The 24,618-nt window shown below is 38.2% G+C and overlaps 3 protein-coding genes across 9 annotated transcripts; 1 reads left to right on the plus strand and 2 right to left on the minus strand.

The window, feature by feature from the left end:
• Positions 1-109: 109 nt before the first annotated feature.
• On the minus strand, positions 110-9,760 carry LOC131740184 (delphilin-like). The gene is made up of 5 exons (XM_059035499.1): positions 9,492-9,760; positions 7,914-8,167; positions 7,364-7,696; positions 6,251-6,405; positions 110-251 (listed from the first exon to the last, which is right to left on the minus strand). The coding sequence occupies exons 1-5, from the start codon at positions 9,574-9,576 to the stop codon at positions 119-121; spliced, it is 960 nt and encodes a 319-aa protein (XP_058891482.1). The 5' UTR covers positions 9,577-9,760; the 3' UTR covers positions 110-118.
• A 2,863-nt stretch (positions 9,761-12,623) lies between these two features.
• zdhhc4 (zinc finger DHHC-type palmitoyltransferase 4) lies at positions 12,624-17,250 on the plus strand. 5 transcript variants are annotated; one of them, XM_034030781.3, is made up of 7 exons: positions 12,624-12,918; positions 13,467-13,597; positions 14,730-14,803; positions 14,960-15,138; positions 15,367-15,492; positions 15,897-16,141; positions 16,671-17,250. In XM_034030781.3, exons 2-7 carry the CDS (start codon positions 13,475-13,477, stop codon positions 16,953-16,955), a joined length of 1,032 nt encoding a protein of 343 aa, XP_033886672.3. In that variant the 5' UTR covers positions 12,624-12,918; positions 13,467-13,474; the 3' UTR covers positions 16,956-17,250. The 5 variants fall into 5 exon arrangements, with proteins under 5 accessions (XP_033886672.3, XP_033886673.3, XP_058891481.1 ...); XM_034030782.3 differs by having other exon boundaries at positions 12,624-12,884; XM_059035498.1 differs by having other exon boundaries at positions 12,624-12,798.
• Positions 17,251-17,283: 33 nt separating this feature from the next.
• On the minus strand, positions 17,284-24,455 carry e4f1 (E4F transcription factor 1). 3 transcript variants are annotated; one of them, XM_034925870.2, is made up of 15 exons: positions 24,205-24,455; positions 23,044-23,192; positions 22,765-22,837; positions 22,419-22,621; positions 22,110-22,230; positions 21,673-21,825; positions 21,401-21,558; positions 21,086-21,298; positions 20,737-20,842; positions 20,167-20,384; positions 19,788-19,986; positions 19,498-19,658; positions 19,169-19,222; positions 18,786-19,058; positions 17,284-17,983 (listed from the first exon to the last, which is right to left on the minus strand). In XM_034925870.2, the coding sequence occupies exons 1-15, from the start codon at positions 24,350-24,352 to the stop codon at positions 17,894-17,896; spliced, it is 2,319 nt and encodes a 772-aa protein (XP_034781761.2). In that variant the 5' UTR covers positions 24,353-24,455; the 3' UTR covers positions 17,284-17,893. The 3 variants fall into 3 exon arrangements, with proteins under 3 accessions (XP_034781761.2, XP_034781760.2, XP_058891480.1); XM_034925869.2 differs by having other exon boundaries at positions 22,419-22,624; XM_059035497.1 differs by having other exon boundaries at positions 22,419-22,624; positions 24,259-24,454.
• Between the last annotated feature and the right edge of the window lie 163 nt (positions 24,456-24,618).

The raw sequence follows: 24,618 nt of genomic DNA on the forward strand, positions 1-24,618 counted from the left end.
TTATTTGTTTAACCCTTTTCTATCAAATCAGTTCATCTCTGTGAAGTTGACCTCCTTTCACGGTTTTCATGCTTTCATCTTTTATTCCCTTCCTCCTTCTTCTTCTTTTACAAAATCCTCAGTGCCCAAAACATCTTTCCAAAGCATACAGTCTGAAGTTCCCTGCTTCCCTTTTTCGGGATGTCACCCGCCGTTGAGTCTCTGTGTAGCGAGTGTTAGCTGCAGCCCCTCGGATAGGAGAGTAGAGGATGCTGTGAAGAAAGGAGAGCAGTGGTCCCCCTGGAATTTTAGAGGCATGTATCTGCAAGTGGGAGCTGCTGCCGAGATAATTAGACAGCTCCTGGAAACAGCCGGCCTGCTAACTGGCACTGATGGAGAGAATGTGCTGGACTGAACACAAGGAAAGCTACTGAAAAACAGATTGATCCTTATTTACATAATGTCCAGCACTTTATTTTACTTATGTCCTGCACTGAATCATTATGCACTAGAATAGCACATGCTGGTAAAACTAACGGACAGATATTCAGTGATTATACAGTACAAGGTCTTATATTTAGAAATGAACCCTGTGTGTACTTTTTTTTTTGTGTCCCAAATCTAAATTTTACGGCATGTGATGTTTGAAGTTCACGTCGTCATGTAAAACTAATGGACACAGTGACAATATGTGCAATAATTGCAAAGCTTACTTCGTCTCACTAAGTTTGTTAAACCAGGCCATGGCTTCGTCACCAAAGTTAAAAAAAAAAATGGGATTTTTTTTTTGTGCTCTTATACAACATGTAAATTCCTGCCTTGCAGGACAAGACATTTGCTACACGCCACTCTGAGAATGCCTTTGACACAGTAAGCAACACTATTATCAACCAGCACTAAACACTAATGAACTGCCTTTCACACCCCTCAGATCTCATTATCACGCACCGTTCCTCACACTCCTGTGCTCTTCTCTGAGATTTGAGTCAGCAAGTTGTTCCATTAAGGTTTGTGGATGTGTTGAACTAATGTTTTACAATGAGAAATAAACAAAGACAGTCTCAACTTCAACATAAACGGACGCTAGAGCAGGGGTGGTGAATGTTGGCCCTTCCACTCCTGGTCTTTGTCCCAGCCCTGCTTTAAATTGTTTGAACCAACTGAATCTCCATCCAGTCCCTCCGGGGCTGTGATTGGCCACCTCAGCTCTAGAAAAGCTCACAGATTGATGGCTTCCACTGCTATGCCATCCCTGTATAAACATCATTTCTGCTTATGACAGCACTCCTTTTTATATTCCATTATATGTTTATTATGTAACAGCACATGAATTAGTTGTTACAGTCCTGTACGTAGTCTGAAAGAAGGTCTTGTAGACTGCCTGGTCAGATTACATTCTCCACAGATGGTTACCAAAACCAGCTAGCCATTTACATACTTTCCTTACACCAATCGGCAGGGTCCATGCAGTGTTTTATAAAAGAAGGATTCCTTTTAATACTTGTCAAGAAATAATAATTTCCCTTAAAAGAACATATGACATTTAAATATTTATACAATACTAAATGTGTGCCTACTGCGATTGCATGGTTCAATTAGATTAAGCACTATCATTGTTTCACATTACTCATTTTTTGGTATGAGAAAGGTTATTAATATTAGTCCTATTGACCTAGAATAACATAGATCCAAATGGTAGAACCCTTGACCTCAATGGTGCACATCTTCCTGCATTAGTGATGAAGACATTATAGCTCTTCAAAGCGTTCTGCCACAATACAATAGATCATTGGATCAGTATTAAAGGATTTTAAAGAGACTTTCGTATAGAAGAAAAATACTCTTAATTTAAGAACATTTCTCATTTAGAAAGAGAAAAAGGGGCATCCTTGTTCATATTGTACTTTAGTGTTATTATTTGCACTTAGTATATACTATACTGTATTATATATGAAGCTTGCATTGTAACCTTGTATTGCCATGTGACACCTGTAAGTCGCCTTGGATAAAGGCGTCTGCTAAATAAATAAATAAATAATAATAACAACACTGTAGCCCAATTATATCACTGACATGTACCATATCTACCTTCTTTGTAATACTGCATAACATATAGTTTACCAAATCTCTAGAAAGGCAGATGGTTAGCAGATCACGATTAGCCTAATATATTAGGCAGAAGAATATTTTGTAATAGTCTGCTACAATAAGCCATTCTTGTACATTAGCATGGTCAAGATACAGACCTCAGCTGCTTTGTTATACAGTTACAATATAGGAACTGACTTCTAAACCAGAAATGGAGATACATGATAATGGGGCTCATAGTACATCTTACAGCACAAGCTTAACTGGTAATAGGGAATAAATGTGTGCAAATGATAATGAAACCAACTGGACAGTCCCCCAAGTGCAACACAAGATATAAACTCTGGTGTGTAAATCATTGAACAATATATATGTGTGTGTGTGTGTGTGTGTGCAGTATTTATACAGTATATATAATACCACCAAAACCTGAAGATCAAACATTTTATCCATGCAAGTTCCTTAGCTTTACATAAGTCAGATGAAATTGCAGTTAGAGTTAAAGCCAGTCCTATATTTCTCATTTACAAAAAACTACATCCAAAACAGCAAAAGCCTATAGGAACAAAAAAATGCTTATAAACTTCCCTTCTATTCATATGTAATTGATTCATACTGTAAGATACGCTGCAAAATAGGTGATCGCTAAAACTGGCACACATAGTCAAGTAACCCAAATTCAAGAATTTTCTGCAAGTCATACAGTGCTGTAATCAGTGGGACAATTAAAACACAAACTACAGCAATTACACAATGCAATTTGGGACAGAAGTCCATTTTAACTTCTCTATCAAACTAAGCCTCTTACCAGTTATCTTATACTCACCCAATGCAGCTCCTTTCACTCCTGTAATTTCTCATCCATCCCAGCCAGAAGAAAAATTCGCTTTATGTAAGGAACTATGTAGTAGGGTAAAGGTAAAACACATGCATTCTGACAGTTACCACCAAACTGCTAGAGAACATTACAGCGAGTGAAAACCTACATAAATCGAAGAGAAGTCTAGTGATTGATTTATTGATTTATTTATTTTATGATGCATGCTTGAATATAGGGCTTGGATTTCAGGAAGATAGACATTGTTATATATGCACGTACCTGTTAATATAAACAGTATTGTTCTATTTATGAAAGTATTAAAGTGTTAAATAAATGCAGCAGACAGTCACTGATTTATGTGAGCTTCATCATCAGACAGTTTAAGCAATGCGTTTGCAAATGTATTTCAATGTTAAAACCTGTACGTGCTACTTGTGATCATAATTGTTGTTACTCAGAGCTCCCTCGCCCCCCTTCTGGTTCTATTTTTCATCCTGCACCGACACAGATTATTAAAGTTGTTTTCTGAAGTCAGCTATCGACCTGTTTCTGAGCTGGGCTCCTGGGAAGGGATAGGGTTGACATGACTTTAATACAAACATCAGGAAACGAGGTTAGGCTGCAGTGTCCTATAAAAAAAAATAGCGAAGAGGACAGGCCCAGTGCAGACCAGGAGGCCAAGCTAATCAGAGGGAGGCTGGGGGATACCCTCTGAGCTGGGGATCGATCCCTCTTATTAAAAGAAGAAAATACTGGACAGGGGCTGATTTTAAAGGGCTGCATTTAAGTATCTGCTGTTCTTATACAGCACAGTGTAAGAGAAACCAATACAAGCAAAACAAGACAGCTTAAAATAGACAGATAGAAAGGGCATGTGATGGAGATATAAAATAAAATGGAGCAGATGGGGTTGAATTCAATGTCTGTACTGGCATTAAAATGATGTTACCAACCAAAATATGAGTTAACAAAAAAAAACCCTGAAGCAAACCATGGCAACTTTGAAAAACATGTATTGTACCATATCTATTTTTTTTTTTTATTGCTGCTGTTACAGTAGAATTATTTCCCATAAATGACCCCCCTCCCCAAAAAGTCTTGAATTGTTACTATTGAGATGATCACTTGAATGTCATTCAAAACTCAGCAGAGTTATCAGTGTCAGGATCGGTCTCACAGCCTAAAAGTTATAAAGCAGTTATATTCTGCAAATTTGCAGATGATCAATATATACCAGTCTCATGTGTTTCCATACTTCATCATTACATGACAACATAGACAGTATATATATATATATATATATATATATATATATATATATATATATATATATATATATATATATTGTAAGATAGCTTGGAGGGGGTTAATATCCTCCCTGCATGAAAACCATGTGCAAATACACATGGGTTGAATTTAATTGTTTAATTTAATTGTTTAATTTAATTGTTTTATTGTTTTGTTAATTGTTTTATTAGTGATTATCCCCTGCACATGGTGATTATTGTAAATTAGAGCCAGGTGCAGGGTATAAAAGGAAAGCAGCCGGTCTGTTCTGGGCTGCTGTGTGGAGAGCCTGTTTGTTTGTGTGCACAAGCGTTGTATTTTAGTTATTGCTCAAGAAAAAATGGGGCGAGATTCAGTGTACTTGCCACTTCTAACCTTCTCACACTGGTGTAGATAAAAACAAATACTGACTCATCATTTAGCATCTTCAGTTATCTACCTACCTCATTAAAAACCGATATGCTAAAACAATCACCTTGGTGAACTGCACCCATAATTTAATGGAAACAATTTATTAAATGAACCCTGAAGCGCTGTAATCCTATCACTTTAAAAAATGAAACTCCACCCTGCAAATGCAAAGTTTTTTTTTGTTATATGTGCTAAGGCTAAGCTCTTGTGATTTGTTGATGTGTAGTTAGGTTGAGTAAAATGACTGGATTTTCTGTACAGTACGTGGATGACATCCCATTTCCTTAACCTGAAGTGTTTAATAGTTAGAAATCTGTATCCCAGCACCAGTGCTGTGAAGAAAGACAACTACAGTTCCATTACTGTACATTAAACAATATTCTAAACAGCTCTTATCAGAGGCATGTGTACAAAGAACAACATCCTGTGCAAAAGGGATGTAAAGGAGCAGGTGTAGGCTTTGAACCTTGTAGTTAAAGATGTCAGTATGAAAGTTGCTATTATAGAGGAAGATAAACACATTCCACTCGATTATAAACATGTCCCAATTCTTGAGAGCAGGTGAGAAAACAATCAAACCCAACAGAGGTGCGTTTTGTTTTTTGTTCAACACAATGTTGGTCCCTAGGTAATAAATCCCCCCTGATGTTCTCTTTGGCAGACAACGTTCCCCTTTCAGAAAAAAGAAAAACAGTGGTGGTGGTATGAATGGATACAATGACTCCTTTAAAGAAGTACAATTGAAAACTAAAACAATACACGCTGTACTATGTGTATACCAACAGTATACTGGAAGAATACACTCTGCAGTTTCCGTCTGGTTTGTCTAAGTGAAACTGCAACTTAAAAGACAAAAGGGAGGTCTATTTGGAGAGATGAATGGGCACTGTAACCGGCACTCATTAGTTACACACAACAGGCTCTTTATCAAAGCATTTCTATTTCTCTTGCATTTAAGAAATTAAAAGATATTTGAAAAAAATCTATAATGCATTCTCCCTGGTTTAAGATTTTACGACAGGGAATGGACAAGGAAAAAACAACTAGTTCCACCTACTTGATCATTTTAAATTTGCACAGGGGTTGTTGATCAGAAATATGCATGCTGTACACATGGGAACAAAGAACTTAATGCGTACAATGTATTCCAACACAAAGGTATACCACCTTAAAGGGAAGTATTGGTTAAACTCTAAAGTTAACCAGGGCAAGAGTAGGATTCCAATGCTCTAAAACATGGGGCTGCTTATATGAGTGAAGCAACCAATGTGATCTACTCATTAATCATTCAATTCCTGTTTTAAACAGTTCATTACCGTATTTGGCCATTGATAGATACAAGAGCAATACAGTGCAGGTACTTTTACTGTTATTCCCAGGACATCTAAAAATAACAGATCTGTCAGGTTACCATGTTATTGCAAATGTGACTAAATAACTGAAGAATAAAATAATTGCTTAGAAACCACTGTGATGCAAATGCTTCTAAATATAGAAGAAAGGTCACGCAAGACATCACTCTATTATAGAAACTTGTGCAGCATCAAAGATCTGCTGCTAAACCTTAACCAAGTCACTAGCATTCCGTAGGGACAGGACACCACCTGAAATGAGTCTTTGAATCCAGTTGAGGTATCTGCCAGTGATAACAGAGAAGCCTGTTACCTGATGCTGTCAATGAGCTGGTGATGGAGGTCTTCAGTGAGGATCATGGGAAGGGCGTAGGCCAGGTAGTCTACCTTGCGCTCAGCTGCGTACTGCTTCAGCACAGTGAACAGTTTCTCCTTCACCTCGGGCTGATCTCCAAGCACCTCCTCAATCTGCAGAGATGGAAAGAGCAACACTACTGTCACTGTTACACAAGGCCTCTCCGTCTCACACGCCTCAACCAGCAGGAGTCGCTGTTGTGTAAGGAGAAGGAAACCTCTACCAAGAGAGAACCCAAACTGATTAATCAATAAAAATAAAAAAAACAATTGTGGTTAAAATCCCCCCTCCCCCTTAAAGTGTTTCATTATATTGCATTTAGCACACAGTAGCCCACCTGTACCCAATTTCAAATATTTTTTACTTTTATAGCATACATTGAGAATTGGGCTTCAATGTATTACAGAATCTGATTTTGCAATCCTATTAACATTTACAGGCCCAGTTAACATTTTACAACATATCTAATTACTCCAAAAATAACAGAATACGAATTTAACAAAACAAAAGGCATAGCTCAAGAAGTTACATTACTTTCATAGATAATAAAGAATTACAATTATAAGCTTAAAGATGCCAGACACCATTTGAATACATCAAGCCACCATTAAAGAAGAAAGCCTTTTCTAAATTCAAATTATCCCCAATTTCTTAAAACTCTCAAATGCATTTTAACTTGACATTTTAAAAAATTAAAATATGGCCCTAAAGCGGGGAGAGCTTTACACTGTAATGTGTGGGTTCTCAAATTCCGACAGTGTTCTTTTTATAGTCCCTGCACCATAGGGGCTTAATCCTGTGTCAAGCTCAGGCTGTTTGTCAGGATTTGCACCGTTTTAGCCTCCTGTTGGGTGTGGGTGTGGGAGTGTGATGTTAATCTTCTCCCAGTCTGTATCAAAACCTTTAACCCCTTATTTGAACTAAGACATGCCAACAAGAACTACAAATATTTACAAGACCTCACTAAGCCCTTTGTTTTTCTGCAAAAGCATGGACCTGCTGACTACTCAGCTGTCCCTGTCACCTTCTAATTCACCTTAACTAAGACCTTGATAGAGGAGACACTGCTACCTTGTTGTTGAACTCCAGGGCTTTGTGTTTGCGTTCCTGGTGGACGCCGTCACCGCTCTGGTCGCAGTCTCGAATGCTGCTGCTCGCTCTCTTCTGCCTCCTCCCCACACGCAGCACACCGAGCCGCAGAGAGCTCCCGTGCGAGGCCTTGATCATGGTGGCAGCAATCTCATGCTGCTTCACCGGCATCCCGTTCACCTCCATCACATAGTCGCCTGCCTTGAGCCCGCACTCAGCCGCCGGAGAGTTCGGTAGGCAGTCCTCCACCAGAAGGGGGCTGTCTCCCACGATGGTGAACCCGAAACGGCCGTCTCTCCCATGCGAGATGTCCACCTACACATTTATTGTTAAATTGTCTGTTTTTAGTATATGAAAGTATGTGTAAATGCAAATGAAAGTTTCATGAAAAGGCCTCTTTTTCAATGGCATTAAAAAGTGATATGATTATACAACAAGAAAGGCAGTAAACTAATAATAATAATAATAATAATAATAATAATAATAATTAATATATAAAAGGCAATGTGAAAAATGAAATCATACTGCCTACCTGCTCGATTCGCGAGACCACACCGATGCTGGGTGGCACGTTCCTGCATCTCTGCGCCATGCTGGTCAGAGTCTCTGCACTCATGGAGGAGACGTTCTGCCCCTCGATCTCCAGGATCTGGTCCCCGGGCTGGAGACCCGCAATGTGTGCGCTGCTCCCATCCTCCACATGGAGGATATAACACGGCCCAGACCCAATGATTCGGAACCCAAACTCCTCCGGCCAGCCCTGGTTCGACGCTGGCATTGTAAGAACTACAAAACACAATCAGTGGAAAAAATGGAAAAACTAAACCAGAGAAACGTCAGGGCTGAAAACACACACTCGCTCTGCACACAGTCCTGGGGTTCAGAGCTCCCTTTATTTCGGTATCGAATTGAAATAGCCATGAGTGTGCAGGTTTACTTTGAGGAGTTCCTGTGGCAATAGGGGAGAAACGGTTTATTTTGTTGCACCTGGCTGCTGATCATTTAAATAATGTACTTAATTGAGAGTAGTTCTGAAACCCAGGTCTGTGTTTAATTGTATATGGTCAGTGTAACAGACACACATACTGGTGGTCACACTCTATACTCTATGACAGCGTGCCATAGAAGGTAACATGACTGGGCAGCTGGAGGAATCAGAATGCAAGCCCAAGCCATGATGACAGCAATAAAATGGGATGAACGAATGCTACAGTTATCATTGCCAATGCAATGCAAATGCTGACTGTAGGGATTATTGGGGGTCTGCTTCCTGATTAATCCACACTGCTCAAGGGTTCTGTATTCCAAAGTACCAATGCAACCCCATGTGGACTGATAAAGAGAATTACTACAAGAAGCTCCATTAGTCGCAGATCAAATTACCTTTTTACTTCTATGGATTTAAGATTATAATTTTAGATGAATTCATACAAATGCTAACCCCCACCCTGAGCTTCAATATTTCAGGGGTACTTTTCCATGGTTAGTGATGTGTATCATGTAATCCCAAGGGATTAGATCATCTGATAGCAACACTTTGTTTATTTCCAAAATCCAGAAAGATAACATTGTCATGTGAAAAAAAGACAAGCCTCCTAGACTAATTTCATTCTAACACTTTCCAGAAATACCACAATTGCCATCAACTGTAAACTAAATACACAATAATCTGAGACACATATTAATGATCTTTAGTGTTTTAACATTCCATTCTTTAAACACTTTGTAACCATTTATTTGATCAATTACTCCACCTTAGCAAATAGACTACTGTGCAATGATTATAAATGCATATTGCACACTTGTAAATGACACCTAAAACACAACATATTATTAAATAACCAATGATATCAGAATCACTGCTAATCATCTTAATTCTGAAATAAACAATTTGCAATTCAAAGCATATGTACAGTACTAGATATTCCTCAAGTCATGCAGGTTTACAATCATCTCTGATCTGTTACATCTGCTGAGAAAACTGGATATAAATATCAAGCAAGGAATTACTAGCACTGCTAAAGAAATCGAAACAAACAGATCAGGCCTTTCTGTTCACTTTGCAAAGCAGATACAATTCTAAAATCAGACAAAATGAAAATCCACTTACAGAAATCTTTGATCGCTGAACGAGACCCAGATGAGCTCTGTGGCAGAGGATATCTGCCTTTCCGATTCTTTAGAAACTTCTTCATTTTGAGACAAACCTTAGGCCTTTAGGAAAAAACATGGGCTCTCCTGCCCTTCTATCAGATGGCTTTTGGCAGAATTTTATTAAAAAGTGCCCATGCAATTTAAAGAAGCACAAGCTTTCACCCCAGCCTTGCTGCACATCTTAAAGGCCGAGTTTATTAAAAAAAAAAAAAAAATTTTAAATTAATCGAGTGAAAAAAAGGATTGGAAGAGAGGGAATTTTTATCACGGAGTACATGCGGCACCTCTGGCGAATTCAGCCAGTCCTGTTGCAGAGTTCTAATCAGAAAACTAGGACACATTGTAGGGCTCTTTAATAATTATTTCACAAGAAAGATACTGCGAGGCCCCTTTTCTAAAAACACACTTCTCTCTGAGGAAGAGAGAATTGGCCCAGAAAAAAAGTGACAAACTTGAGAAGGACACCAATCACTCTGCTGTTAATTGCTGTTTCTATATAAGCAGCAGCTATGGGTGAAGCACAGTAAGCCCAATTAAAGCCCTGGGGCTAGATAAGATGGATTAAAAAGAAGGAAACAGAAGATATATTGGAGGATAAAGAGAGATGCAAATTGGGACAGGCACTTAGAAGGAGGGACACAAAGTTCTGTAATATGGCAATATTGTTTTGCTCTGTCTAGGCCATCCCATATAATATGCTGACCATTGTAATTTGGTGTGGTAATTAAGATTACCATGTTATTTCCAAGCTGCTTTTTCTGTGCATTTTTAACCATGGTTATACGCCAACCACAATATTACTGCCGGTTTACATTGCGTAAAGGGGAACGCATCTCATTAATTCTAGCTGAAAACCTACTTTTAATGCTACGACTTCCAGCTGTAGGTGTTACAGCGAATAAGATTAGGGGAGTGTGCATTCAGGGGCAGAATTTGTCTTCTGGGCTTGTCTTAAGAATATAGAAATACATCCTCGGCAACACTCAGAAACTCCTTTTCAACACACACAATATGGAACTGTAGTCACTGTCACATGTACAGAAACAGGGAAGGAGTGTTCTTACTATTCAAGACTGATTTACAGAAATTTGTTTTTGTAATGATTCATGGCTAACTACAGCGTTTCCATAAGAACTGGAGGAGAAAAAAAACACTGAGGTAAATCACTGACAAAAAAAAAGCAGCCTCACAATAGAGAAAGAAATACACAAACCAATACATTGTTAAAGCGACCATTAATCAACATCATCACTGAAATGCCAACAGAAGCAGCTCCTCTAGGACAGTTAAGGTGTTTCTTAACAAAGACTGAAGTCTGTAGCTAGACAACAACAATGTAAAAACAGATTGGTCGTGAGGAGTGAGTTAATGAAAGAAAGCCAGAGTGCGTGGTACAAACTCTGACCGGTCACATGGTGTATTTCTTTTTTGCGTTGATTGAAAGTCAACAAGGTACTGTATATAAGGGTTCTAAGAGCCAGATGCCTAAGAGAGCTAATTTGTGAAGGCATTAAATTGCTAAACAGTCATAACACTGATTGTCCACTAGGGGTCTCTCACCACAAGGTACTGTACTACAAAATATCCTACATAAAAAAAAAAGAAAAATACACACATAAATGAACACATTACAAAAGACAGAACAGCAATAGTATGTTTATTTTATAGAAGAATTACTGTACAGCATGAAGATTTTATAGGAAAGAAGACTCCCTTTTAAAACGAATCCATAAGATTGCAGGTACAAGTAGACAACACTAGTGTTTCAAATGGCATTTCCACACATTCCATTGGCTTTTGTAATGTTCCCGTTCAGCCTTTCTGTGTATATCTTGCAGGCCTCATATTACATATACATATATGCTCAAGCCAATACATTATTAAAACTGGGACTATGAAAAAAGAACATAGAGCACGTGCTTACCCTTGTACACAATGACCAGAAGCCAGCAGAACCCTTCACAGATTAAAAGAAGGCTTAACGTGCCCCACAAAAACATCAGAACGGCTTCAATGCGTCAGGGAGCAGGTACAACCTGATGCCACCTGTCCAAGCTTCCTAATTGCTAATTTAATCCAGCCTCTGTAACCTAATAGGGCATTGAGTATGCAAGCAGTCCCCAACAACCTTCGAAAGAATACCTGACATCAAGGTTTCACGTGATGCTTGAGCAATATTTTCACCTGCAGCAGCATACAGAGAGAACCAAGCACATCTGCATGCTCTATGCAAATAAATAACATTGTACAGTAGTACAATATGTCTGGCAGCCATGTGGATGGACCTTTAAAGTTACAAGTACAGAGTAACCTGAAGTGCTATTTGTAAATGTTTTATACTGCATGGTAGTCAACTGTAAGGATATCTAGTGTTTTCAAACCCTGATCCAACTTGACAGAACTCAATCCAGTGTACCTTGGTGAGATTTGAACCAGATGCCATGGGGGTGAACGCAAGGAGTGTTTCCATTGTGCTAAATAAAATCCTGTGATAACTGTACAGAATGTCAGAAAGTGTTCAATACAAAAGTCATTGTATTAATTACCAGTTTAGTTTGAGACCATGTATATTGCATTATATAAATTTGCCTACTGGTACTGTGTCAGATATTGTTAAAACTTTATTCTGTATACATATTTTCAGTATTATAATATTGAAAACTTTTCAGTGCATTTTAAAATGCCACCTTTTCTGTGCACTGTATTGGGAGTTTTTTTTTTTCTTTTTTAAACATCTTAGGAAACTTCAGCAGACAACTGTTCTTCTGTTTCAATGAAGCAATTCAACCTTACAGTAAAAACTGGTCAAGCAAGATTGCATTTCTTCTCTGTGATTTACAGTGTTGCCTGACTACTTCAATATTACCATGCACGTTTTAAATGTGAACTACTATAGAAGCATTACAAACTTTATAGACAGTACCGTCTGTGTTTTTAACTTATTTTTTTTATCATATATTCAAAGTGTGATCATACCGTTCTGCTGTACGATTCGTGCATTTGGCAAATACATAGTTAAACATGTACAGAGCGATAGGTGATTACATTACCAGGGGTAGAGCTACACTGCAACCAATCATGTGCGCCAATGGGCGGGGGTGTCTGGGAATGTAAACCTGCGGCTGGCTAACTACGCTTCCGCCTGGGGTGTTCAGAAAGAAATAACAATTTCATGATGTAATTGTTTGCAAAAAAAATAAAATAACTTCTTTATTTTATCGTGGAGTTTGACTCTTCGTTGACCTTATAACTAAACATACAAAGTAATTTCATTACTTGTTGAATAAAAAGGTGGTAAGTCTACGTTGTCCTGCAAACCTGCGTTGTGTACCATCTGTTTTTTGTGCCGGTAAACCTTTTTTTAAATCGTAGAGTAAACAGAGGTGAGGAATAGGTACTGAATTGTATTAGTGAATGCACTGTCTGCACGTAAACGGTATTTAGGCATGTTCGAAACTGCAAACAAAACAGGCGGGCCTACACTCGTGTATTTTGTTGTAGTAGACTGTAATGTTCATTAGCCATGAATATTCCTGAAATGCATGCACTTCCTCAAAATCCCCAGTATTCATATCTAGCGGGGCTCATTATAGTATATGTACCACACAAATCCAATTGTTTGTATTTAGATTATATTTACCAATTCCATTAATTTAAAACGCACCCCTCTGCTATAAAGGAATCTAACAATGTCGGTTCGACAGAATGTGAAACCATTTAAATGATCGAAATTTAACTAGGTATAATTTCAAGGCAGACTTACGTGTTATTATTATATGCACAGGGTATCATGACCATTGATGTTCTCGGCTCGCTATCTGGGAGACAATCCGTTTGAGTGGAAAGCTGCAATATAATATCTTCTCCTTGGACTTAAAATACCCTGCCTACCTCTATTGCTAATATGAATTTATCCGTTTATTTTTTTTAGGTAGCATCATGGAATTTCTTACTTTGTTCTTCATTTACGTGTTATCTATTTTGACGTGCCTTGCCCTAGTCTGCAAATACTCAGGAAAAGGACAATTTCCTCTTGAAAAACTGTTCGTGTATCTAACCAATGTGAGTAAAGCAGCAAATGAATCAAAACTCTTTGAGAATGCTTTCTAGTTTAGGAAATCAGAATCGATGCATTGTGTATGTTATGTGAAAAACTTTAATGGCATTATTACAGCAAAGAGGTGGATGCAGTAACGATTTTGCATGTAAAGTAAATGCAATTCTAAAGAGTACTGTATACTTACAGCCCCCACAGTCTGTCCTTGTATTCCAGCGCGCTGTTTGCTTATTCTTCATGTTCAGTTTGCAGGGCAACAGGAGAGTCCTTGTGGAGATTCTGTTTTCTGGGTAACTGTTTTAATATATGTGAGGGAAACATTTCCCAAGACCTGTTGCTTCTCTTTTAGATAGTGGACCTCTCCAAAATGCGAGTGCAATACAAGGGGCTGCTGAAGCATCTCATGCTACTTCTAATGAATTAGTCTTTAATGCATGCAGCATTCTTTTTTGATCACTTTTGAAGAAAAGAAAAAAAAAACCTTTCAATAACTTTTGTAAACGTTATCATACATGGATTTGCCTAAGAACTAGGTTGCTTTTGTATTAGATTTAGGTAAGTTTTTTTTTTTTTTTTTTTGTGCTGTTACAATGAAGTCTGCTGTGTTGGCAGCCATTGCAAATTGAATAAATATAAACAGTTTCAAGCCGACCGTATCTGATAAAGTGGTCTGTTGCCATAGAGATGTGCTTTTTCCCCCAGGAGCTGCATAATGGGCCATACAACAATGTCTGTTTGTTTTTTGTTTCTAAAATCTGTAAAATAATACATTTTGTTAGTGTTTTTTTTGTTAGTTTTGTTTTTTTACAGTTTTTTGTTTTTTTTCTTAAAGAGCGTGAAGGAAGTTTTTGTTACATTTGTTAAATTAGGTGATGTGGCCCCTTTATTAGGAAAGAATATTGACGCACCATGAATAAGTGAACCACTTGACACATGAAGTGATCAGTGGTGCAGTATTTAAGGCCAGACAGCAGTTAGCTGTTTGTTAAATACTCTGTAAAATAGGTTTAAGTGGAAATGTTACATTTTATAGCGGTTTTCATTTAACTCTTTATATTTAAAGTCTATTTAAATAACGTTCAGTTGTTTTGCTAAACATACCTACTCAATCAATCAATCAGTCTTCTGCATTAACAGGTCATTTCTCATTTGGTTCCTGAAAGGCTACAAACAGTTTCCAATCAAATTCTCCACAGGCTGTTTCATAAACGGTAACAATGTTTAATTTAAATAGTGCATGCATTTTACTTCATAATAAAACTGTGGTCACATTTATATACTATATCATTTGATTATGATTGTGTTATTCAAACTAGCAAGATTAGTGATTCTGATATATATATATTTAAACTTTTTCTCCTGTGTAGGAACTCTTTTTTCCTCACTCTGCACTTCCTACTAGAAGCAGCTGTGTATGGCGAGTTTACCTATGAGATTTTTGGTTACTGCCAAGAAATTGGATTCAGTTTACCAAGTCTTATTGTGCCCTATGTGTTGTTAACAGTGAAAATGTACTTCTTCTCTCAGTGCTGCACCAAAGACCCAGGTAAGGACGACATATGACTGACTCTTCTTTTTTACGCAAGCATATATCTAACCGTCTAACGTGTCTTTGACATTTTGGCACCAGATCACTTGAAGTGGCATAGACTGACTTTTTTGGGGGGATTACTTACATTTAAAGGTGTTCTTTGTACATTTCTCATTGAGAAGTAACACACATGTAGGTCCATTTTCCTCTTGTAATGTCTTCAACTTTGTTTGTATTTTGCAGGCACTATTACCAAGCTGAATAATGAGGTGTTCCTGGGAGTGTACCCATATGACCAAGTGATGTTTTATCAGGGTGTTTTGTGCCCGACTTGCGTCTTGGTAAAGCCAGCCCGCTCAAAGCACTGCCGTAAGAATGACCTTTTAGAGAAGTCTATTAATACTGTAATGATTGAATGTCATGTTGTGTATGTCATGCTATATGAATGATTTGAAATGATTTGTGCTGAAAACTCCTTAACTATTTGTGTCATTTTAGGTTTACAATGTCAAAAAGTGTGTGTGTGTAGTTATATATTACTGGCACAGGTAAATCCATAGATTTACAACTATTACTACTAAATATTAGTGAAGTTTTTTTTTTTTTTTTTATTTTTGCATAGCGCAGAAATTGTGTGTGCACCTTGTTTGGGATAGTGAGTTATTTAAAAAAAAAAAAAAAAAAAAAATTGCAACACTTGTTTTACATAAGGACTAGCTCACTGCTTTATTAATTTACCAGACTGAATACTTACCTATTTATTTTATTTACAGGAGTTTGCAACGTATGCGTCCACCGATTTGATCATCACTGCGTTTGGGTAAACAACTGCATCGGAGCCTTCAACACCAAATACTTCCTGCTGTACCTGATGACTCTGTCAGCCATGGCAGCCGATATCGCTGTCCTAACAATCGGGCTCCTCCTCCACTTAGTCCTCCAATCTAATCTGATGAGCGCAGCCTACGTTGATGAGGAAGGGCACCAGCAGCCTGTTGGGCTCTTCTTTGTTATACAGGCAAGTTTATCTCAGATGATTATTTCCATGATTACTTTGCTGCAGTCCCATTTGTAAGGGTGTGGAAATGAGAAGGGTCTATAACGGGTGTCAAACTCCTTTCCTAGGGGGGCCGCAGTGTCTTCTGGCTTTCGTTCCACCTAAGTTCTCTGTTATTTAATTGGTCTAATTATTTGATTAATTGCACAAATTTAACACTTCTCTCCAGGGCTCAATGTTTCATAGGTAGTGTACCTTTGAATCAAGTGCATTTAAATCATCAACTGAAAAAGACCTTAAAATATTAAACATGTCCAATTGAACAAATTGGATCAATCATGTTAATTTAGAACTTGTTGTAATGAAAACCAGAAGGCCGTGCGGCCCTCGGACCGGTCTATAATCTACTGTAATTTTATTGTGTGTGTGTGTGTGTATATATATAATATATATATATATATATATATATTGTGTGTGTATATATTATATATAAGCATGCACATTACTGTAGTAAAGTCATTGATATTTTAGTTTGTTCTTTATTGTGCAGTACCTGTTCCTGACTTTCCCACGAATAGTCTTCATGCTGGGGTTTTTGATGTTCCTCTTCCTCTTGCTGCTGGGATACTCATTTTTCCATCTGTACCTCGCTGTCACCAACCAGACAGCTAACGAGTGGTACAAGAGAAAGAGTCATGGCTGCCAGCACTGCAATCCTTCACCGCTGCAGCAGCAGAGCCACACTTCACTTCACAACTTCTACTCTAGGGGAACCTTCAGAAACTTAAAAGAAATCTTGAAACCCATTACAAAAAACGAGAAGAAAGGAAGATGAGTATTATAGGTGACAATTTAAAGTTAAGGCCTAGCCAAAGTGTCTACTTAGGAATTCATTGATTTTGAGTTGAACTGTTCAAACTCACCTGTTTTTACTATTTGTATGGAGAAGTATATATGCATGTAAATTTAAAATTAAAATAGGGAATTTACAGCTTTATCATCAAGGTTGGTGAAAATATATCCTTTACAGTTTCCTTTGCAGTATATTTTGTAAGCAAATAAACCTTTTTAATTTTGTTTTTCAGTTTGTGACCTCTTCCTCAACTTAAGATAAATGCCACCTGGATTTACCCAATTTTGTCATTATTTTTGGTAATGGCACTGAGAAATAGAATGGTCAAAGATGTAATATGTTAAGCAACAGAAATGAGCCATTGAAATATTAAAGTATAATTTAATTAAAGCACTGACAAGGTATAGGTAAAGAGGTTGACAGGCTATAGATAACACTGACTTCATTTTTTTGGTTAATTAAAAACTGAACTTGTACATGTTACAATACATTCATATTTACAGTACTAGAAATTGACATTTAGCTACATGGTTGTAGTGAGCATATACCAATACAACAGCAATAATCCCTGAAACAAATGTAACAATATGCACATCATGCACAGCAAACCACTTTATTTTTAGCATAGCAATGATTGTTTTGCTCTGACCGATCACATATTTAGTGGTGTGATTTGACTGGAATAAGCAAGAGCTCCTAGGACCATGTAAGCTAGTTAATAAATGGTGCTTGGGTCTTCAGGTTTTCTTTAAAAAGGCACTTATTTGTCCCGTACCATTCTCCAATATTGTACCTTTTCTGCTTTGGTAGTTGTCAACTCCACCAAATGGAAAGTCTGATTTAACTTTATTTATTTACTTTTTTTATTCTTGGGTTTTGCTCCAGGTTTCATTTATAGTTTTCAGCTCTGCTTGTCCTTGCTATTCTGATTTTTCAACACCCCCGACAGGATCATTCTTGAGGGTAAACTGTTGGAACATGTGTTGCATTTCCTGTCTATTCATTGGAACCTATTAAATGAGTAAACAAAGAATGATTGCCGCAGTGTAATGGCCATCTCTGCAACAGACCATAATCTGAAACAACTGAATATTTAACCAAGAGCTGTATCAGCAAGGCAAGCAACGTGATGATCTTGACTGTAAAATCAAGCCGTTTGTTCTGATGGTGCACTCTACTTGGCAAATAAAGGGGGTGTGGCGGACACAGGCTCTGCAAATTGTTTAGCACTAGCACGTTACTCTTGCATGTACTTAAACTACCGCAGAATAAGCAAGTCCACCAAGCACATATGCCAACCAGCCCTAAATTCTTTATTGTTTTGTAGTAATACATTTTACTGTTCCAAATCTACCACAATTGGTTTTTTTTTTGGAAGGCTTGTCATCTATTCTCTGGATGAGTTGCTTCCATGTGTCAGTGTTGACTCAGCTGCTGTAGCACAGCTCATCAGAAGGATGTGACTTCAGAAGCCCAGATTGAGAATGGGTCCCCCTTGTGGACTAGACCATTACAGCTGTAATTGTGTAAGGTGGTACAAGTGCAGACAAAACTAAAGATTAATTCATTTTTTTTAGCATCATGGAGTAACAAAATCAGTGTAAACACATGGATATGTTGCAATTATATGGCTTAAAGCCTCCCTGTATAACCACTTTATTTCAAAACAAAATATGATGTTATGCACAGAATAATAATCCATATCATAGTGAATCGCAAGCATCCAATAAGCTATGGTTAGTCTTAAATGATGACTGTCTGAATCTCCACTTCTGGTGAAGCAATGACATATTCCTCAGTTTGCTCCATTACCTCAATGTCCTGTGAAGCTACCATGGTGACAGCCCCATCCCCAACATCCAGGCTGCCCTCTGTTGTCAGTATGGTGCCATCACTGATGGCAGTGGCCAGCGTCATGGCGACCTGTTCTGTAAGGCTCTCTGGCGTTGCTATGGTGATGGTGTCCGTGCAGTCTGCAGACATTCCGGCATTTTCATCCATTGTGACATTCTGAACAATAATCTGGTGGCCGGAGTTGGCTTGATTCACTATTTGCTGTACCACCTTCATTATGTGGCTTCCAACCTACGTGAACAATATAGAGCATAAGAGTTAAGAGTTGTAACAAATATTTTGCTTTTGGAAAAGCAGAAATGTGATGGTGAAGGAAGCCAAACAAAAACATATTTACTCACCTGATGGCTGCCATCCTGTACGAGCCCAACGTCTTCACCTGATTCACCTGGAGCCTTAGACAAGTAAAGCATAGCAATTTTACTTATTTGGTATCTGCAAAATCTATCACTTACATATTTCATAACAATGTCACGTGACTATGCACTTTGTACCTGAGCTCAGCTTTTAATCCACAATCTCACTGCCTTCTAATTCCATAAAAAATAAGAACAGACTGCTATTACTTGGATTTTGTTCAAAACTGGAGAGAAAATTAGAGAGAATGGTGATGCCAAGAACCAGGGTTTGCACGAGTGTGTCTGGTATCTGCTGTTCTTGTTTAACTTACTTCAATGATGTATTCCTGTGTGTCGGCCACCACAGAGGAGAACTCTACCAGAACAGTATGAGGGTCTTCAGAGATGATGGTTGCGGCAACATTGTCTGCAGAATGGTCTTCCTCAGAAACTTCTACCTGCTTACAATCCTTCATTCCCGCAAAGCATCCTCCTAAACACGTAAAGCAAGTTCTAGTTATATATCAAATAAAATATAGCATAGATTTATATCATGGTATAACACAAACAAAACTAACTCAATTTAAACATGTAACTTCAACGAACAGCGAGAGCCACCAACCTTTGGCTCGGAGGTGTCGGTTCAGTGTGCCGTGCTCTGCAAAGCCCCGTCCACACTTGTTACACTTGAATGGTTTTTCTCCGGTGTGGTGGCGGATGTGCCGCACCAGAGAGCCCTTTTCCCTGAAACCCCGTGAGCAGAACTGGCACATGTAGGGCTTCTCGTTAAAGTGAGTCCGTACGTGTACCTGCAACGCGTTCTAATAAAAACAAAGAAACTAGAATTGGCATAACTGAAGACAAAACTGTACTTAAATCTGTATGTACATAAGACTTTAGATATACATATATATATAAAAGGTCAGTAGGTTACCCCCCTGACGACGCACGCACTTTGCACACAAATGTCATGTCTACTGTCCAGTCTATAAGAACATTACCTTAGTCTTGTAGCCCTTGCCACATTCAGAGCAGGAGTAGGGCCGCTCGTCAGAGTGTGCCCTCATGTGCTCCCTAACGTGTCCGATGGTCTTGTACAACTTCCCACACTCCCCACACTTAAAGCGTCTCTCTCTGACGTGAGACTCCATGTGCTTCTTTAGGAGGTACCATGTGATGAACTCTTTCTCACAGTCCAAGCATTTAAATGGCCTATGTCCTAAATAGACAAACGTCAGCATTACTTACACAGTGGCTATACACAGATATCCTCGCTGTTTATTAACTAGTTTTCCCTTTATGCATTAATGTGGTAAGGGTTGAGCTGCAGGTAAATCTAAAAAATTATATTTTTAACTACAAGGTATATCAGTAACACAAATATCACTGGAAAGGTGGTTCCAAGATATATATAACCCTGATTAGCTCACCCAACCATTATGAAAAGGTAGGTTACTGTGACAATCATTGACATGAGGAATAACTTCTTGCAACAAACGTCCATGCAATGTTTAATCAAATCTTGGGACAACTGGTCTAAAGGAGGCAGAAAAAATGAACCGGCTACTTACCCAAGTGACCTTTAATGTGCAAACGAAGGTAACTTGGTCCACTAAAGACTCGATTACAGTGTGGACACTTGTAGGTTTTAGGGTCACTTTGCCGGCTTGAGGATTCCTAAAACAAAAAGAGAATCAAATGTATCGGTCAGAAACATCTCTTATAAAATATCTGAAAAACGAATTATAAAAAGACAACTCTTAGAAATTTTCCTTAAAGAAAAAATAAAACTTGAATGTTGAATGTGTTGAGAACAAAACAAAAGAACCATCTTTGAAAATAAAGTGTGTTTGTAAAAAAGAGCAAGGTGTCAGTGCAGCTGCAGTGGTTTTATGGCATAACAAATTATAATCTACTTACTGTGTCCAAAGTGTCAGTTTCAACACACTCTTCCGTGACTTGTATCTCGCCCATCCTAACCTCAGTTTCCTCTGTTCCAGACATTGGTTCCTCGGTATGTTTCACTATAGTGTCGTCCTTCACAGTTTCAATGGTTATCCCTGAATTGATTATTGCCTGGCTAATCAGATTGTCACCATCTGTCTTCTGTGGCTCCTCAGACACTTCAGAGGTCTGCACAGGGCACAGCAATAGCTTAAGTTAAGTATACAGGTCATAATATTTAATTTATTTACAATTATTTCTTACTGAAACTGTGTTAATGTTATGAGATACCTGTTGGGTTTGTTCAGTGCTGTCCACTTCCATTTGCACTTGGACTTCTGGAAGAACATTCTCCTCAGAGTCAGTCACAACACTGATTATAGATTGCTGTACTTCTGTAGGATCAGTGGAAGGAGTGGGAACAATATCTAATTCTTTATCACTAGACACTAGGTGGAAGAGAGAAAAACATTATGTACTTATTTATTTGTTGTTAAATACATCATTTGATGCTGTATTTATCCCAAGTTAACTTAATACAAAGTAAATTAATGTATTCTGACCTTTCGGTAGACCATCTTTATGAACAAGTATCTCTTTGCACTGATGGAAGCGTATCTTCTCAGTACAAGGTGTGATAGATTTTAGATGTCGGGTCAAAGCTCCAGACTCTCTGAAGCATAATCCACACATGTTACATCTATAGGGCCGCTCATCTGCAGAAACAAGCAAAGAGATCAACTAATCCATTAACCAAGAAGTATTAAAAGGGCAATCATTTTAACAAGAATTACTTCTATCTATCTTTAACAAAATATGGATAAGAATATTTAATGAATTTGTATAAATTACACAATTTGCCCTAATGAATTTATTTAAGATATTTTCTGCAAATACATATGGCCACCTGGTGTGCTAATTTAACCTCGACAGTGTCTAACCACTAATTTAAGTACCATTCCTACTATTTTACATTAAAATTAGACGAGGTATAACTTACCTGTGTGCCGTCGATTGTGGCGTATCAAAGAGCCCTTTGTCCTGAAGGCATTCCCACAAAGCTTACACGTGAAGTTTTTCCTATCACTGTGGGTACTTAGGTGTGCTCTCAGGATATTTGCCTAAAATATTGAACATGTACGTTTAATTATTCATATACTTGAAATAACACATGTATGTATGTGGTCACTTCAATATAGCATTATAGATACTACTGCACTGGAAACACATTTCTACTTCTCTGAAACTCAAGGCAACTTAAACTCAATCAAGACTGATATGACACTCATAGTAATCAACCATAACAAACCGTTTTGAAGGTCTTTTTGCAGAGCTGGCACACATAACGACCGTCTCTGTTAACTGTCAGCTTGGCATTCATGTTCTCCGCCTTGCTGCCCTCCTCTGTGCTGTCCTGGCTGGTCTCTCCCTCCTCGTCCTTGCCTGCCTTCTTTGACTCCTCACTTTGGTGCTGCTGCAAGCTAGTTGAAACGTCAGCTTTAGCTTTCCCATCTGCTGAAAAAAAAATAAGGTTCAGTTTATAGGAAGTTTATACACTAGTCTTTCCTGGTAAAAAATATAAAAGCCAGATTACTGAATTTAGAAGTAAACTTTAAATACTTTGAACTAATTAGTCCCAAACTTTTCAAACTCACCAACTTTGTCTGAGAGCACATTAGTATCATCAACTACTATAGCTGCAACAGTAATTTCTTCTGACAACACAACCTGCAAGGAAAAAAATAGTAATACAGGATGACATTTTTAGCAAAATAACTTTTTTTAAGTGACACATTGAAAGAAAGTACATTTAAATGAAGACATAAAAACATGCACAGTATAGTATGTATAATTTATTATCTAAAATAAAGTTAATAGGAAAGGGTTTCATGATAGATTCTAAGACCTGTTGGTCTCACAATCCATCATGTTACCTGGCTGTCCTCTTGACTGGGCTTGCTTCCCAAGCTGGAGGGCGTGACTTCATGGCTGCGCTGGCAGTTGTTTTGCAGTTTGTGTTGTATGAAAGCCTCCAGACAGGTGAACTCGCACTGGCAGCGGCCACATTTGTGAACATCTTCATCTGCATTTAAATAGGAAAAAATAAAATAAAAAAATGAGCAAATAATGAGATATAAGCTACACTGTCCTGCAATTCCATTCCATTAAACGTGGGGGGCATCATCTAGACCAAAGCCAGGCCACGGCCTTTGCTGCCATCTACTGATTACTGCATATCCTCTTTGCTGCTGCAGTCTTGGGATGCTTGTCAGAAATAACTCTTCAGTTGCACTGGCATTATTTGAAGCCATCAATGTCTGTACTTCACCAGGCCAAACACAGACCACAGTATGCCTGCCGTCTGTCACGTGACTTGTTCATCTTTTTCGGGTAAAATGGGAAGCTAAGAGTCAAAATCGATCATATCAGTGTAACTAGGCACATCTGTAAAAAATAAAAATAATAATACTAACAACAACATCTTAATTGTTCCTAGTAACATTAACATGGCACACTGGGGGAATTAACCATATATCTCTGACCAATACAACAAGACAAACGAGGACAGAAGCATGCTAGGGGGCAGTGTGGTCGGGCTTGTGTACATCAAGTCTTACCACAATGATATTTCATTTTATACTGAATCGATTCATATTTAATTTGATTTGATTTTAAACTGTAAGCACACAGGAACATCGTAGCAGAAGTGGAGAAACGTGTACCTACAAAACAAAAAAAAAGACACACTCGAATACTGTTATCGGCAATGTGCGAGACTTTATTTTAGAATATTGGGTGCGTTCACGGAGATCATTCTGCGCAGTTTCTGTGCAGAATCTGACCAATTTAACCAATGATCTTCTAAGAATGATCACCGTGAACGCACTGGCTAAATTGGTCAGATTCTGCACAGAATCTGCGCAAAATGATCTCCGTGAACGCACCCATTTAGCTAATTGCTGTTGACTAAATTGCTTGGCACATATTATTACTGAATTGATTGGAATTGTAACCCGTCGCAAAATCCTCTAACGAGAACACCTCAACCTTTTCTAACAAAGTACATGAGGCCCACGGATTGGGCCTGCTCTCACCATTCACCGTTTGAGAATCCAAACTGCAATAATATAACGGACTTGTGCATTCACCTTCGTCCCCGAGTGTGGTGTGGATTGTGATGATGTTGCCGGGTACCGCCGGATCGCTTTCTGTTTCTGCCGTATTATTATTTTCTACATTCATTTCGCCCAGACTCTCCGTCTCTGTCGCAACTCCGCGACCAGGAAAACATGGCGGATTTACGACTTGGTCGTCATAACAACGTACAGCGAGGGGAGGAGCCAAATGTATGATGTAGCGTTTTTTTTGGTTGTTTTTTTTTGTTTGTTTTTTTACTGTCCGTGGTTTTGTAGGTTCTGTAAAATGAAAATTATAAAGTGTTCATTCTCATGTTCTGATAATGTACTGATACATTATTAAATTACACAGACGCCCAATCATTAATATAG

The sequence above is a fragment of the Acipenser ruthenus genome, chromosome 13 (genome assembly GCF_902713425.1).
Source record: "Acipenser ruthenus chromosome 13, fAciRut3.2 maternal haplotype, whole genome shotgun sequence".
NCBI lineage: Eukaryota > Metazoa > Chordata > Actinopteri > Acipenseriformes > Acipenseridae > Acipenser > Acipenser ruthenus.

Coding starts and splice junctions, on each gene's coding strand:
- LOC131740184 (XM_059035499.1), bottom strand. CDS start 9,576: ATGAAGAAGTTTCTAAAGAATCGGAAAGGCAGATATCCTCTGCCACAG. Junction 7,697..7,913: donor TGGTCTCGCGAATCGAGCAG/GTAGGCAGTATG, acceptor ATAAATGTGTAG/GTGGACATCTCGCATGGGAG. Junction 6,406..7,363: donor CCCTGGAGTTCAACAACAAG/GTAGCAGTGTCT, acceptor CCATCTCTGCAG/ATTGAGGAGGTGCTTGGAGA.
- zdhhc4 (XM_034030781.3), top strand. CDS start 13,475: ATGGAATTTCTTACTTTGTTCTTCATTTACGTGTTATCTATTTTGACG. Junction 13,598..14,729: donor TGTTCGTGTATCTAACCAAT/GTGAGTAAAGCA, acceptor CTGCATTAACAG/GTCATTTCTCATTTGGTTCC. Junction 15,139..15,366: donor GTGCTGCACCAAAGACCCAG/GTAAGGACGACA, acceptor TGTATTTTGCAG/GCACTATTACCAAGCTGAAT.
- e4f1 (XM_034925869.2), bottom strand. CDS start 24,352: ATGAATGTAGAAAATAATAATACGGCAGAAACAGAAAGCGATCCGGCG. Junction 22,838..23,043: donor CCAGTCAAGAGGACAGCCAG/GTAACATGATGG, acceptor TTTTCCTTGCAG/GTTGTGTTGTCAGAAGAAAT. Junction 19,987..20,166: donor GCAAGGGCTACAAGACTAAG/GTAATGTTCTTA, acceptor TGTTTTTATTAG/AACGCGTTGCAGGTACACGT.